The sequence below is a fragment of the Aptenodytes forsteri genome, unplaced genomic scaffold (genome assembly GCF_000699145.1).
Source record: "Aptenodytes forsteri isolate BGI_AS27 unplaced genomic scaffold, ASM69914v1 Scaffold68, whole genome shotgun sequence".
NCBI classification, from domain to species: Eukaryota; Metazoa; Chordata; class Aves; order Sphenisciformes; family Spheniscidae; genus Aptenodytes; species Aptenodytes forsteri.
This window is the reverse complement of record NW_008795382.1, coordinates 1189855-1206273: the sequence shown is the minus strand read 5'-3', so window position 1 is coordinate 1206273 and position 16419 is coordinate 1189855. Positions and strand designations below refer to the sequence as shown.

At 40.2% G+C, this 16419-nt stretch overlaps 2 protein-coding genes across 2 annotated transcripts in view; one reads left to right on the top strand and one right to left on the bottom strand.

Annotated features, from left to right (window-relative positions):
* Positions 1-247, bottom strand: part of NDUFA8 (NADH:ubiquinone oxidoreductase subunit A8) — a 2848-nt gene extending 2601 nt beyond the window's left edge. Inside the window, exon 1 of the mRNA XM_009280649.1 lies at positions 109-247. Within this exon, the coding sequence (XP_009278924.1) occupies positions 109-247 (139 nt within the window). The remainder of the gene's footprint in view (positions 1-108) is intronic.
* Positions 248-368: 121 nt separating this feature from the next.
* MORN5 (MORN repeat containing 5) lies at positions 369-13740 on the top strand. The gene is made up of 3 exons (XM_009280648.1): positions 369-516; positions 1427-1558; positions 13661-13740. Exons 1-3 carry the CDS (start codon positions 369-371, stop codon positions 13738-13740), a joined length of 360 nt encoding a protein of 119 aa, XP_009278923.1.
* Positions 13741-16419: the final 2679 nt, after the last annotated feature.

The following is a 16419-nucleotide window of genomic DNA, read 5'->3' as shown; positions in this document are numbered from 1 at the left end:
GGTTACGGCGGGGAGGTGGGAGAAACCATTCCCCCCGAGGGGGGACAGCCGGCGGCCGGGCGGCGGGGGGGGGGGGGGGGGGGGGGCCCGCCCCCCGCCCCGCCTCACCCCGAGGGGACCCCGCCGCCGGGGAGCGGAGAAGGTTTGGGGTGAAATAAGCGGATTTCCCAGCCAAGGCAATTTTTCGTCCCCTCGGCGGCGTCTCGCACCCAAACGTGCGAGGGCACGGCTGCTCGTGGCCGGGCATCTTGCAGACGCGGTTCCCAACGCTACTTGAACCCGAGCTGAGGCCGGCACTCGCTCCGCTCGGCTGACGCGCGGTTTTGGCAGTGGGAGCACTAGCCTTGTTCGTACTCGATCCATCCATCATGTTTATTAACTCTGTGCTTGAACTTGTTTTGCAGGGGAAATACATTTTTGCAGATGGTCTCGAATACAAAGATAAAAAATGGCATTACTGTGATGGCTACGACAGAAGATTTTATACAGAAATCTGTTCTGGTCTTAAACCAGCAGGTACTGAATTGCGTTTGCGATCCTAAGAGTCTGGAAGGAATTAAACTAACAACTTTGCTTAAGAAAGATTAATTCGGCTACATAAGTAACATGGAGCAGAAATGCTCTGGCTAATTTCAGGACCCGACCATACGACGCTGCCAGAAGAATGCTGACACCACCTTCCACCAGCGCGGCGCAGGATGCAGCATTACATCCACAGCGTGGTCTCTTCTTGAGTGATGACCTGCAGGACAGGGCTTTGTTATCTACAGCTTTTGATACGCTGATTAACCCTTTTATACATTTCACCTTCGCTGCATTAGCAGTGTGCTTTTAATATAGAAAAGTTGAGCAAAAGCAATTAGTTTACATCCAGGACATCAAATAAAGTTTGAATGCGTCTGTCCTTTTTTGTAGATACCAAAATAAACGTTTGTGTCCAGTCCATATTTTTGCTAAAAACTTTTATAACATTATTATTTGTCTGTAGTCCAAAGGTGAAAAGATTTATAAGGAACAAGTGAGTAAAATATGTAACGTAATACATAAAATACTCTTCTTTATACACAGAATATTTTAGTGATGACATGTAGTTCTGTGAGGCCAGCAAGACTCTCCTGGCCCCGTTTTGGAGTTCGGGGTCATATTTGTAATGTTAGCTTAGTGGGCTGAATCACAGGACCATGAATGAGGAAATCAAAGTGATAGCTTTTTATCACACACTTTTTGTGTATGGATTTTTCCATTTCCATTTTCTCCATCTGCAAAGTTGGCAAAATGTTTTATAAAATTTATTGTAAGGTGACTGCATTGTTTTTGTAGCAAATGCCATGGAGATGTAATATTTGTTAGTTATCTTGATCAAAGGCACAAATGCAAAAAAAAAAAAAGGCAAAATAAAGCAAACCCTTTGTTTTTTTTTCTTCAGGCATTTCTCGTCTTACAAATCTGGATCCTCCCAAAAAAATCCCGGAAGGATGTTATGACTGTGGTGATGGATTCTATAATCCTGAAACCAGAGTTATTGTTGACTACAAACTCAAATTTCTGAGAAACGCAGGTATGATTAACTACTTCTGCAAGGTAAACTGAGTTTATTTGTCATATCTTCTAGGATGCGTGATTAAAGCTAAAACATAAAAAAAATCTATTATTTGGTTCTGTTATCACTGAGCTAAAATATTTTTTACTTATTTATTTTTATCAGTGATCTATGTATCCCCAGAGTTGTATAAATCATATCTTGCAAAATTACAATGAAGTATTCCCAAGCAGATATGAATAAATATATTTTATTGCCATTTGGTACGTTAATCTCAGGAAAATCTTCTATCTCTTCCATTACGATCTCAAGCAAGGGAGTGGTTGCAAGGTGTACATTGTTGATCCTGAAAGCTAATAAACTCTGTGTTGTGAACCAGCAGAGTGCTTAAGCATGTGCTTATCTCTGCATGTTAGAATAGTCCATTTTATTGAAATGAGTCTTAGGGCTATGTTTAAATACCATGCTGAACAGGAAACTTTCTTGTCACCTTGGAGAGCTGTGGTTTGAGTGGAGTCTGGCAAATACTGGGTCTTGTGGGTAAGTCCCCAAATTAATAAGCCTTGGGGAAAATTAGTTCTCATCAAGCCAAAAGAGAAACTTTGCAAATTAAAACCACACAGAAGGTCCCCAAACAGTTGACACTGAGATAACTCAAAAAATGTAATCTGACCTGAAACAAACGCTTTGCGTTCTGGCTATTTAACCTTTGTGTTTATCACCTTTTAAGTGCAGATTTTTTTTTTAAATGAAAGTGATTTCTGAAAGCAACAACCCACCCCACTTTTTTTTTTTTCCAAATGTCCAAATTGCAAGACCTGTTTTTTCTAGAAGACAGAACATTTCATTTTCAGTGTGCCACAGTTTAACAGTTTTGTTGCTTGGAAACTCCATTTTTCAGCAAATTTACTATTTGTTGAAAAAAATTCTGCTCAGCTCTACTTTCAAGAGCTTTTATAAGTATGCACTGTGATATTGGAGGAGGGAAGTGAAGGGGGGGTTAAATGAATTGGAGATACCATCTGCTATAAAATATACCCTATGATACATGGCCTGTTTTATAAACGTTGAATAAAAACTGATCTAGATTATTACAAATGGCATTGATCCAAAATACTGGAATGCAGTGGGCCTACTGATGAGGAAGATAAGCAACATGCTTTCCAAAAACACAGGAACCTACACAGATTAGTACAGGAGGGAACGCCTTGGAATTCAATTTATTGTTTTTTAATCTGTTCTTTGAACTCATTGTCCTTTATGACATTTATCTCAAACCCTACAAATTATATCAATCAATATTCGCTAACCAGACCAGCGCAGCGTGCAGTCTCACGGAGTCGTTGGAGATGTGCTTTGTGTGGCCGTTCCATTGAGAGCCCTGCACACAAAGTTAAACTTGTTGATGTGAGTGTGAAGAAGGAATGTGTCATGTAGGCCAGACCCTTCCTCTCGAGAACATGAACACAATTGAAAAACCCGGCACTTGTTCAACATCAGAGGAACTCTTACCGCCCCAGGAGAGATGATTCAGGGCACAAGGCCACTGCAGTAAAGAGAAAAAAAAAAAATTAAAAAAACCCAGCTGTAAGCAGAAGAAACTGAGGAAGAGGCTGGGATGACAGGGAACAGATCCAGAATTACTCCATTATAGGTTGGGCAGGAAGGAGCAGGAAAACCTCCAGGCTTCCAGCCAAGTCTTGAAAGCATCAAAAGCAGATGGTAGGAAGCATTCAGGAAGTTCTTACAACAGCTTGACAGGTTTACCAAAATGACACTATCTTCCTCAGGTCTGGCAGCAGGCTTTCAGAATACTCCAGTTCTCACCTTTCACCCTGGCCCTATTATGAAGCAATTTCTGATTGTTTCTCGGCTGTTTGTGAAAGAGGGCAAGGAAGCATACAGCCTTGGCACCGACTTGCCTCCAAACTGGCAGCATCCAGGTACCATTCCAGGAGAGAAGAAAATAGACGCCATTTGAAACTACCGAGTTTGCTTCCACCACTTCTTTGTCAAGATGAGTGGATGTAGAGTACCGTAGAGACTCCTGTTAAATTTGGCAAGCCTTGCATTTCACTAGCGTGGAGATCTGATACTCATTTACTTAAAGAGCTCTTACTGTTAAAGCAGTGCAAAAGCCCATCATGAAAACATAATCAGGCCCAGGGAATGAAATGACAGCAACAGTTTTGTTACATGTTTTTATCTAGCAAAGTTTTCCAAATTCTCATTACAATCTTGCAGTTATTACTCCGTCCCTAAACCTCTGTTTCCTCGGGGATGCTCAAATTTCTCTTGATTCTCCATGTGTTCTTCAATCTTTCCTTTTTTCCAGTATTGCGAAGTACGCAAAATTGGACACATAAATAAGAATGGGAGTGCTCATTTGTAAGAAGATACGTTGTTTATTTTGAATAGATACTGGGACTAGACTCCTGTTTCACTAGGAGTATTACTTTTTTTTTTCCCCCCCAGAAATAGGACTCCTGGCACCTTTGTAACAGAGTTTGGTCAATAGAAAGATGGGAAGATTTCCCAATTTTTCAGTGAAAAGTAGAAAATATATGATGTTATGTTCAATGCAAAGCAGGGAGGTACAAGAAGAGCTGTGACATTCAGGTTTTAGGACACCTGAATATCGGAGAAGCCCATAGCTTTCAAAGAGAAAATACTGTCAAAAATAGACATTTTCTTACACTGAGATGGAAAAGATTATAGGAGATTGCCTGGATCACCTCTCTTTTGATGAAAAGCAATGATACTTCTCATGAAAATTGCCCTGGTTCTCCTGTGGTTCTCTCAAGGATAGGTTAAATAATATAAAACATGCTTTTGCTCTTTGTAATAAGAGAATATTTGTGCTACTACTTTCATATTCTATCTTCAGGTTTAATTAGTGTGTGTATGGTGCACAGGGTAACTTTCTATACTGCACTCAATATTAACCTGAAATATATGCACCTCTTCATATAACATCCAGAGCAGGAAGACACAAAGCCTGCCTTTACACCAAAAGCTCAGTCAGATAACTGAATTAACATGCATGTTATTGAGAGCAGGATTAGGCCCAGAAAACCAGGACAAGTGCCTTACTAAGAGGAGAGGTTTTGGTGTTGCTGCAATCCCAAACCAGCCAGCAATCAGCTTAGGATTTCTACAAGCCTGGAAGTCTTGTAAAAAGCAGCAGGAAAAATCCTGCTGCTTCAGGAATCATTATGAGCTGAAAAGGTCAAGATTCAAGAACATTATTTTATTATAGCTTAGAAAAGTCTGGGGTTAAAATGTCTGAGGTTCCTTGGTTGTGAGGCTGACCCAACTCCGCAGGCAAGGGTTCAAAGCCATTTTAATTCTAAGCCTTAGTAATCACAGACTTAGTTTCCTCACATTGTTACCTTGGGATGAAGGTTCTCATGCTTGGTCTGAAAGAATTTAGAAGCAAAATGTTTTGGAAAGTCAGCAGCGATGTATTCATCCATTTCAGGTTTATCCAAGTATGCAAATCCATGAGATAAATCTCCTACATTTAAACTTTTTTGTCTTACAACTCAGATCTGACTTGCACCAAGTGCTTTTTGGGAAATGTAGACTTTGACTTGTCTGAAAAATGTAGTTGAGAAACAGAGCCATAACCACTCAATAATTATGCAGGGTAATATTTCTGTACCTACCCTCATGTACCCCAAATACATGCAGATGTTTGCGTGCTCTTTCTCATAAACTACTGGAGAACTGGGTGTGGGATGAGGACCTGGCAATTTTTCAGGCCTGGAGTATTTCTGGAAAAAAGACAGCAAGTTTAACTTAAAGTCGACTGTGGTGCAGGAAAAAAGATTGACTGCACTTAGGGATCATGCACGGAGCTTTATTCCCTGTTCTTCTTTGAAATTGCCCATTCTGATGATGGAGGGAGTGGATGAACAGTCTGATTCCAGGCTAGTCCCTAGTCATTGCCTAAGAATGTAAGAGTTGTTTTGGCAGATGCCCTTAGCAGTGGAGAGGAAAGCCCCAGCAATACACATACAGAGGGAATATAGTATTTTTGTTCGAATGAATTTAGCTTCCCATAGATTTAAATGTCTACTTATAACGCAGGACCATTTAATCTTTTGTACATTTGTTTCTTTTTTATTTGACTTAAGATACTGAATTTAGATGAGGTTTAGTTCCTACATATTGAAACTCTTAAAAGCTCTTCAAATAATTGTTCTTTGGATACTTGTTAAGCTAAAGAAATCAGTTTTGATCGGCAGTAAAAGTTCATGCTATTTTAAGTGCAATGCTATAGCTATTTTCTGTTGTATATTTAATCATTTTGAATTATATGTCATGTAAAAGATTTTAGCTCTGGGGCATTTGCCAGATGGCTGATTCTGCATTTCACACAACAAAAGAAATAATGTTTGTGTAAAGCTCTTAAAAATAGTTGGTAATCAGTATATTCTACAACGAATAGGATCCAGACCTGTTTGGAAAAAAACCCAGCTTTTGCAGAAATTAATTTAGAGGATTTGGTCTCTACCTCTGGGCTCTGAACAAAACAAATTGTGTCTATTGTTTGCTGATTTTTTAACATTTAACAAGTTAACTGAATTGTAAATTTTACTCATTTTTATGTTAAATGCCATTTATTGCAATCCATTGATCTTTTTCTCTTTACTTTGTCTGACAAACTTATTTCTGAAAACAGGGTTTTGTAAAACAGAGAGCCAATACTACTCTCTGTTTACACAAGTAGAGCATACAAATGTGAGTAGCCCTTTGCTTTTCTTGCAACAGCTGGAGTGCTTGTCCTTTTTACTGCTAACTCCTCTTTCTGGCCTCTTTGATTCATATTCCTCCACAATACCATTGCAAAAAATGTTTTCTCTCTCCTATATGGCACTCAGCTCGTTTTCTTTGCCCACAAGGCTCTACACAAGTCCATACAAGTTCACCTTTTGGCCTTGTCTCCTCTATCTCCCATATACACGTTCTTCTCTTGTGTCTAGTCCCAGGACATAGTTTTTCTGCCCACATTCATACCATTCCAGTTTGCTGGTACTTGCTTTCAAGACTCACTGCTTCTATGATAGTCAGAAGATTTGAAAAATATTACGTTAAGAAGGAGGATAGAAATTGTATTATAACTCTTTCATCTGGACCTCCAAGTGTCTCCCGTCTTTCTCTCCCTATTTTTTAGTTAGAAAGATAGCTTTTGTCCTGCTGTGAGAGCTTTGGACCTAAATAGGACAAGAGGAAATGGCCTCAAGTTGCGCCAGGGGAGGTTTAGATTGGATGTAAGGAAAAATTTCTTTACTGAAAGAGTGGTGAAACATTGGAACAGGCTGCCCAGGGAAGTGGTGGAGTCCCCATCCCTGGAGGTATTTAAAAGACGAGTAGATGAGGCACTTAGGGACATGGTTTAGGACATGGTGGTGTTGGGTTGACGGTTGGACTCGATGATCTTAGAGGTCTTTTCCAACCTCAATGATTCTATGATTCTATGATTCTAAATAGTCTTCAACGCTTAGTTGAGGAGCCAAATCTTAGAAGGAGAGGCACACTGTTAGCAAGTACCAAACTGGGGACTGCTGAGTGGGCAAGGCAAATGAATGAGTATTGAAGTGAAGATGACAGAAGGAAATTGAGTCTACTTCATTTAAAGAGAAGATCCCAGACTCCTACGAGAAGTAGCTCTACCCTAAACACTTTTTAAAATGTTGGACCAATTCTCCTACCCATCATATGCTCTTTTCATATCTTTTTATACAGAAATGTGTTAAGATCAGGCACATTTTGAATGCCATTGCAAAATGCATACTTATTATGTCTTTCTCGGTGTCAAAGTCTGCTCAGGCGACAGAGGTAGATGGAGACCTCTCATCCATGTAACCAAGAAAACATTTTTAGATTAAATTTGGCTTGCATGTTTTAATATAAAATATCCTCCATTCAGTAAAATAGATTATGAACCAATATGATTTATATTCAATACTATAACCAACCATCATAATATTAATATATGCATCACAGTGTAGGTTACTACAGTAATTTCAGTAGCTATAGCTTTTGCAGATATATTGTTCCTTGTGGTTTCCTGGTCTTAAAATACTTATCATTTTGAAAACTGTGAAAGTTTCAGTTCCAAATAGTGGCATGCCAAGAATAACAACTTTGTGTGCTAGCCATCCCACTGTGAATCCATTAGATAGGTTATACACAAGTCTTATATGCACTTATATTCAACTATACAGTTCATGTGAAAACAAGTTTTACAAGAGGTGGAAAGTTCATTTGGGGGCCATTTTGGAATTACAGTAATTAAAAGTAAATGGAAGGGTGAGAATTTGTGGGTGGAAGCAAAGGTTAATTGAAAACATATTTTCCATTTTCTTGCCAGCCTTGATGTTGGTGGGGTCAGGTGCAGTAAGGAAAGTGGTGCTAGGGACCCGGAGAGGGCAGTGGAAATGAAAGGGGTGTGCCAGGCAGAATCCATGGCTGAGATGCTATCACATGTGATTGTAATTCTGTAGTGGAAGAACATGATAAACTGCACTGCGGGTGATGGGAGGAGTCAGGCATGCGAAAGAATTAAATGATATTGTTGTTTACAATGGTCTGCGTGTGCCTGGCCCTCTGCAAACAGAGAGGAAACTCAGCTCTTGTTCAAGGATTGTCTATTGTAAACACACCCTCGTACAAACCGTAGTCATGGAAAGCTGCTCTTACCACATGGCTGTGTCCTCAGGGTACGCTGGGGCTGTGAGCCTCTGATTGTCCTGATGGAGGCACATACCAGGGCACATCTACTTCCCTCCTTGCTCACATGGCCTTTAACAGAAGTGAGGGTGAACGAAGGGACGATGCCCACTCACGTCTGGTCCCAACTTGCCTTTGGGCAGAGGAGGGAGCCAAGGATCTGAATTTTGAAGTGCATCGGGGAGTGCATCAGGCCTCCAGTGTAGACAAAGCCTTTAAGACACCAGGAACACATACAGCTGCGAAGTGCAGTACGAAGACCTAACACAGAGTCAGACAAGGTTTTTAAGGTGAACGATGTAGTTTTTTCCCCTGTGTAAGCCACTAGGTATTCTAATTTCAATGCAGTACATCTTCCTGTGCACCTCTAGGTGATTTTCTGGGAAAGCATTAGTTAAGAGGGCAAATCCAGAAGCCTACGTGACAATACTGCTGTTTGCTGACGGTCTCCGCTCTGCATCATGGCAGACACCTAAGCATGCAGAGCCCTAAGAAGTCTCTCACGGCTGAGGTTTCCATAAGCAACACAGAAACGCGATAGCTAGAAGCAAATAATTCTAAACTTTGCAATATGCATTTAATATAGGAAGATTAAATGCACCTAAATTACAGTGTATTTTCAAGTCGTCCCTTGGAAGCACCCTGAAGCAAGCCCACCCTGACTTTTCAGCTGTTTCTAATCCCAGTTGAGAGATAAATCTGGAGTGTGTAGTTGGGGAAGTCTCTTCTGCCACTACTTTTAGACTGAACATTGAAAATTAGGCAAGTGGTTTCATTTTGCAGAGATGCTGAGCAGAAATCCACTGATTTAAGTGGGCTGCAGTTTGAGCTCACCGTAGAGTACACCTAGCAGCATTTTTGACCGACGCCTGTTTGGATTTTGCTGGTGTTCGGAGCTTCCCCTAAAGCCACCCAAAACAAGGAAGAAACTTGCAAAGCAGTATTTGTTGAGAAGAACTAATTTTGAAATGGACTATTTACAGGAACACAGTATGACCAACAGATTTAGTTGGGTCTTACTTGCCTAGAAAGACTCTATCCAAACTGACCTGTTGACTGTGTAGACAGTGTCCAACAGTAGATCAGTAGGACTTGCACCCCTGGTTAATCATCTACTGTGGGCAGATGCTGTTTCTGGGGATCAGTTGTGCAGGTGGCTACCAGGGTTGGCTCCGTATGCCTCTGCCTGCTTAATGAAAACAGCTTGAATTAATTACAAAAATAAAAGAGAAGCTATCCCAGTTTGAGCTGGCTGAGGATCTGACCCGCAATATTCAAAATATATTTTGTGGGCGCTAGAAAACTGATCTCATTTTTGATAGAGACACGGGAAAATAATTCAAAAGAATCAGTCAGTACTTACATATACTCTAACAGCTCATCCATTAAGATCTCTCGCTATCTCTCTCCGTTTCAAGATTTCAATGATATGTCATGATAATAATCATTACATTTCCCTAACTTTGGAAGAAATAACTTGTTAACATTTACTAACTGAACAGGGATACACCAGATTGCAATAAAATTTTCAGACAAAGCTTTTTTTCTTTACCTTCAAATATCAACATGGTTAGTCCTCTTTCAGCAAAGTCTGTTCCATGAATGTTTATTCTACTGACAAAAATCTAAAAAAATGGATAAACTTTTAAAGATAAATATGCTGACACAGAATTCAGCACACAACATGAAGAACCCCATACTACCTAATTGTGCACAGGGTGATAATTTACCACTGATTAAAGAGTTTGGTTTTTTTTCAAATCTTTTTTAAAGGGAAAATTATTTCTGAAGGTGAAGATGTGCTTAGACAATCATATTAACATATTCAAACAATTGCAATTTGCAAAATAGTAATTACAACTCACTATCTGGTAGCATTAATCAAACTTCAAGGTTTAATTCCATTTTAAATATTGATGAAATGTGATTCTCCAATCTAACCCTGGTGTTGCAGGGTTATGGAAGCAGCCAGTGACAGAAAAAGAGGAACATGTAGTTAACAAGCAGCTGCCACAAAGAAGGATCGGCATCTGTGATTTAAATTGTTAGCTGCACAGTCAGGTAGAGTGTAAAAAGGGTAGTCAAGAGGCTGTTAAGTCCATTGCTGCCAATTACTAACAATCAGGGAGGAGCTTTAAGACTTGTTCAGTACAATAAACCCAGTTTGTCTTGTTTCAGGGGTTACTACTGAAGAGGTTGCAGCTGCACTGATTCAAATAGCCCTAAAACTACAGTAATTATCAACCAGTCTTCTTTAGTGTAGCAAAAGTATGTTTTACCATAGCTTAACTCTTTACATTCTAATATTTCCCTGCCTCTTCTCACATAGCTAGCCCCGGAGCCATTCTCATCTCTGGGGTTGTGGTTCTCACTATGCTGGATCAATTCTTTCATTTCCCCCTACCTAGACCAAGGACCAGTAGCACGGTGCGCTGGGTTGGATGGCAGTTCTAGGGATTTGCTTTAGGTTATTTTTTGGGATACTGAGTCATTACATCTATTTTTCCTTTTCATATACGAAGTTGAAATTCATATAGTTCATTCAGTTTTTACATCTGATTAAACTATATGCAAGCTAAGCAGTGCTTATGAACAAGTATTTAATTTGCACGGGATCAGATCACTGCATGAACCAAGACATTTTGGGACGGGTCCGGGGAGGCTAAAATCCTTAGAGCAACCTGTCTTGTGTGCTTTCCTAGGAGACCATGAAAACCCAGAGTGCAGAAGGAAACAATCTAGGCAAACCAAGGATATGTTGGAAACCTGTTATATGAAGCCAAGTTAGCACCTGCCTTTCTTAGTGCTTATACCCTTGATGCTCAGCTAAGTGAGCGCTGTAGATTTCTCACTAGGAAGGCAGGCTGATTATTTCTAGTACTCAGGTGAGCCAGGTATATCTGTACCCAAATACGAGCTAGATGGTGGCGATGTATCGCATGTGTAAGTTTTGTTTATTCCTTCACCATGGCAGAAATAGAAAAAGTTTCATTTTTGTGCAATTATTACAAGCTCAGATAAACTATTTTTTTAATTAAGGCGATTCCAGCTAAAATCACAGAGCTACCCAGGCTGGACAATATGTTATAGCCGAGGCTCACGTGATCACGTTGTTACCGTGCTGGAACACCTAGTGCATAGAACAAAAGCCAGCACATTGATTATGGCTTTGATGTTGTTTTTAAGAAAGCTTAAGGACCACATTTGCATTCCGGCTGCAGCCCTCAGTGGAATCTCTGCCTCTGTAACGATTGCGTGGTCTTTAAGCAAGATTCAGTGCTCATCTTTTTAATTTCCCTTTAGCATATTTTTCAGCATTTATTTTCTCCTAGTTATACCTGAATAAGAAACGTGCCATTAACAGGATATTTTGTTATGGACCTATTGATTCATAGGCATAGGGAATAAAAAAGAGATCACGTCAGTGAAACACAGAAAGAGCTGAACTTAGCTATTCTGTCCAAATGGTAACCATTTTCCAGTCATTAAAGCAAGCCTACAGGCTGAGCTGTTGGAACAATGGCAGAACAAGTGTGTTCTCCACCCATTCACCGTCACTGGGGCGCTGCTCAGAGGTGGGCACTCACCACCAAAACCGAGCTTCTGCAAGCCAGCACCCCTGAGTGGGAAACGAGAAGAGGGTCAGTAGGCACAAGCCAGCACTTTGTCTGGAAACCAGTGACTGTATGCGAAGAGCAAACTGGAGAGCAGGCTCCAAGGGAAAACCTCCTGTGATTCACCGGCCTTTCTAGTTGTCGAGGGTGGCGGACGAGTGCTGCCGTTCAGACAAGGGACAAATGCCTTGGCACATGCTTTCCTCAAGCCCGCTTTTACCAGGATGCCAACAGAGCTGCATGTGAGCAGCACCTTAGGACAAGCGAACGCCTGCACTCAACTCACTCGGCCAGGAATGAGAAAAAGGGGAGGGTAGCATGAAAAAAAAAAAGGCAGAAAAAAAGGAAAGACAAAGCTGACTTGATTCAAAACCTACTGCAATCAATAAGATTAACCCCCAAGCTTGAAGATTTGTGCATCAGACCTAATTTGTCACATACCCTTCTGTGAACTTTCACTTCTTAGATCAGCACAACTTCATTCCCAGGACCTTCCTACCTTCTGCATTTCAAATGCCACTATGCCGCTTTAACTTAAAGGTACAACTCCACAGTCAAAAGATCTCCATGAAAATTTGACTCCTTACAAGCAACATGCTTCTTTCTCGATCTATTTTGACCTACCTAAGCAGGGCACTCGGCTGTGCAGGGCGGCTGTGTAAATAAATGGGACTCTGCTATGCCAAGCGATGGTCACAATACCGGGACTACAGCCCCCTTGGCTCCGTCCTTCTTGCAATCAACTGTTCTTTCAGGTAATAAGGGCTGCTACAAACCCCTTAACATTTAGATGGAGGCAGGTTAGACACACACATCACAAGCAGCTAATCTGAATTTGTTAAGACAGTGGTAAACACAAGAAGCAGCTCTAATACATTTCATTTATATAAAAATAAATACAGGTATTGTTTTAAGTAATACTTTGATTTTTTTCAAGGCTTTTTGAAGTTTGTTTTTCCTGGTCTACTACACAGATCTCTCTTCCCATACACAAACACAAAATTAAAGGCTGCAGAACAGTTTTTGGAGACAAGACCGTTTAAATCCCTGGAATTAAGAAGCCACAACTTAACATTTGCCAACTTATTTTTTTGTAATCATACGCAAAATTTCTATTCAAACTTTGCTGGACAGTTGGTTTTCTCTACATTGTCTTTGATTTTTTTTTCTTTCCACACTGTCATTATGCTCTGAGAATAAATATGACAGACATGAATACTAACAAGGGACACAGAAGATGGTCTAAAATATGTCTATCAGCCACTATATCAGCTTATCAATACCTGTCGTAACGTACATTTCAAAAACAGCACTGAAAGAAAAGCTTGAAGACAAGAACCTAGGTTTTGACTATAGATTTTTCTTCACCTTCACTTTTCATAAACCGACAAGCAATGCAGACACAGAATTTTAAAAATATGTTGAAACTATCAGAAATTAAGATACACATCTCCTGCACGTCTCCTGCCAAAAAGTCAAAAAATAAAATATATACGTGTAAATCTCATAGTTCCACCCAAGCTAATCTTATCAAACAGATGAATAATCAGAGTCATTGCCATAGATCCAGTATCTCCTGCCTTGACAAATTCCAACACAACAGCACACAATCTTTTAAAGAAACAAAAAAATGTGTTCTAAGAGATGCCGATGGCTAAAAATGGATTTATTTCTCAAAGGAAAAATTGCTTGTTTGAGCTGGACCCTAGTGATGCAAAGAGCAGATTGGACATGGTGATATTTGGCATTCTCTTTATCTCCCTTTCAGATGATGATGAGCATGAATGGATCATTCGGACCTGCCGGAAAGCTTGGGATGAAACAATTGAACATAAACCGAAACCATGAAAACAGTTCTTGCTAGACAATAATATTCCAAAGCAGGTAATCTGATTCACAATAAATCTAATTTGTCCTCGTGGATTTGTCTCACCCTTTCCATCTACAGGAATATAATCTTTTTGTCATCTTTGTCAGCACAAACAAAAATGGAAATAATCATTTAATCAGTCATACTGAGAAAAAGCCATGGGAAAAAAGCAGACTGTACTCACAATAATATTCCTGAGAGGTGTGTAGTGTAGTATATATACACATTATTAAGCCTGAAAACAATTTGTTAAAAAGAGTGCCTCAGATTCAGTGTTGAAGTCATTCAAATCCATCTTAATCAACATTATTTTCCCAGATTTTAGTTAGCTGTCCTGGTGAATTCCTTTCCTCTCTTTTTGCTCAGTACTTTGATATTGATTGATCATTGTAATAATGTACACCAGAGGTATTCTTTAATGACTGGTTTGCTAACTAGGAAATTATATCCATTTACTACGAACGTTTGTTGAACTCTCCTGAAGCCAGAGTTTAACAAAATAATAAAAGAGGAAAACTGGGTGGGTTGCTGCTTGATTAGTAAGCCAGAAAATATTTAAAAATAAAATAAAATGGAATTACATCATTTTCTGGATGTAAGTGCCAGCACTTCTACTTGCATTAACTTTATTTATTACACAAATAAGACATTTACAAAGCACAACATTAAAAGTATGTAACAAAACAGACATTGGTTTTACAAAAAAGTGCTTACAATTTAGTTTTACTTTTTTAAAATAAATATTAGTCTTGACTGTCCACTCATTCAGAGATTTTTTTTTTTTTAACCATTGTAGCCAAGACATGCAGAATTGCAACATGCTACAACAAAATGATTGGCGGATGAAATAAAACTGATGTGTCTATAGTTGGCATCCTACAGATGTATCACTGATAGTAGTGCAGGATTGGTTCCCACTCCCCCGTCCCAACTAGTAAGTTGTGTAAGCACCTTTAGCTTGGGCATTGGGGTTAACCAGCATGAGCCGAAAAAAAAATAATTGGTAATAAAACTGTAAACCATTCCACTTTCAGACCCTAGCCATATTTAGTTACCTTATTAAACTTGAGGGAAAAGCCTTTCACTGGCTATCTTCGTTGCATTTTGACTGCAAAAGGTTTTGTAAATAGCAACTGGAAAAGTTTAGTACGTGGAGTCTGCATTGCTGCACCAGAACCCATTTGGCAATTACTGAATAAACTAAGAAAATGAGAATGATTTTAATTTTATTTTTTTTTAATCTACAGACAGGAGATGAATGCAAATGACCTGAGATAAGGTTTGGTTCAGTGGCAACAGTCAGTGTGAAATATGTTGTGAAACAATGTATTGAATAAATTAGAGGATTTCTTACATTCTTGGTACAGTTGAGTATTTTCCATACACATAATTAGCTCTAAAACTGCACAAGCTGAATTGCTTCCAGTTTTTGCAAACAATTTGGGCTTAATATAAACAGAGCCTGATTTCTGAATTAGCAAAGCTGCTCCTGGCTACTTATGGGGGAAAAGCGCCCCGGAGCACAGTCTGTGCGGGGCAGTTCGCCCCACGGGTAGTGGTGAGTCCACTTCCACTGGAGAGAAGCACCTACGCTCCCTTGGCCCTCTGCTTTGCACTCCGGTCCTGTCAGTGGTATCAGTTACAAACACGTTGATATACAGTACATTTCACAAGTGGGTTTTTTTTGATCAGTAACTAAGTTGATATTTAGCAGATACATATTTAATAGTTTCCCTTTCATTGCACCGCCGAGACAGAAGAGAAATGCATCAAACCATTTTCTCCCTCAACAAATCAGTTGTGGAAATCTCAAGTACTGTGGGATGTCGGGTCAAGTTACAGCCTGAAGTCTCTCCTTCAGTCCTAAATGAAGTAGCTACCCACTCATTTCTGGCACTAATTCCACAACTAAACGGTCATTAGGATGCGCGAGCATAAGTGGAGAAGAAAGTCGGGCCGGTGACCCTGCCGACCACCACCAGCGCCTCAAGGCTATTGCGTGTGGACGCAGCAATCCACTTCAACCTCGCAGTTACAAACGCTCCAGCGACCAACAAAGGGAACGCCCGTCCTGCGCTCCTCGCTACAGACAAGGAGAAAAGTGACTGCAACGGATGCGATTTGTGACCGTCCCCTCCCCGAGGGGATGCTTCTGCAGCGGTGGTTCCAGTCAGGTCAGGCGTACGGGAGTGCCTTGCCTGGCTACACACTGGAAATGGTTATTCGCACATCAGGAGGTGACAATAATACTTTGCGGACTTAATTTCCTCTCTCCTTTCAAATGTTATTTTAAATTGGGGATAGAGCTGCTAGACTGCAATTAGACAGAATACTGGCCTAACTGTCCAAGGTATTACCATCGCTCTCTCTCTTTTTCTCTGTATTTTTTAAAATATATATATATACGCACACACGTACACACACACAGAGGTATGTGTGTATATATACATTTGTTCCAACAAATATCAATACACACAGAGGTATGTGTGTATATATACATATATATTTGTTCCAACAAATATCAACGCATGCTTGTACTCTGTTACTTCTCAAACCAAGAGATCTTGGTGGCCACCTCAGCAGACATCCACATCTCCTTACGCCATTCCCCGTGCGGGCAGAGCGGCGAGCGTGCCTCACGGTTAGCTGGAGCCGTG

Bases quoted from the DNA above. Each gene is read 5' to 3' on its own strand.
- MORN5 (XM_009280648.1), top strand. From the start codon at position 369: ATGTTTATTAACTCTGTGCTTGAACTTGTTTTGCAGGGGAAATACATT. The intron at 517-1,426 runs GTACTGAATTGC...TTTTTTCTTCAG, and splicing joins TTCTGGTCTTAAACCAGCAG to GCATTTCTCGTCTTACAAAT. The intron at 1,559-13,660 runs GTATGATTAACT...TCTCCCTTTCAG, and splicing joins CAAATTTCTGAGAAACGCAG to ATGATGATGAGCATGAATGG.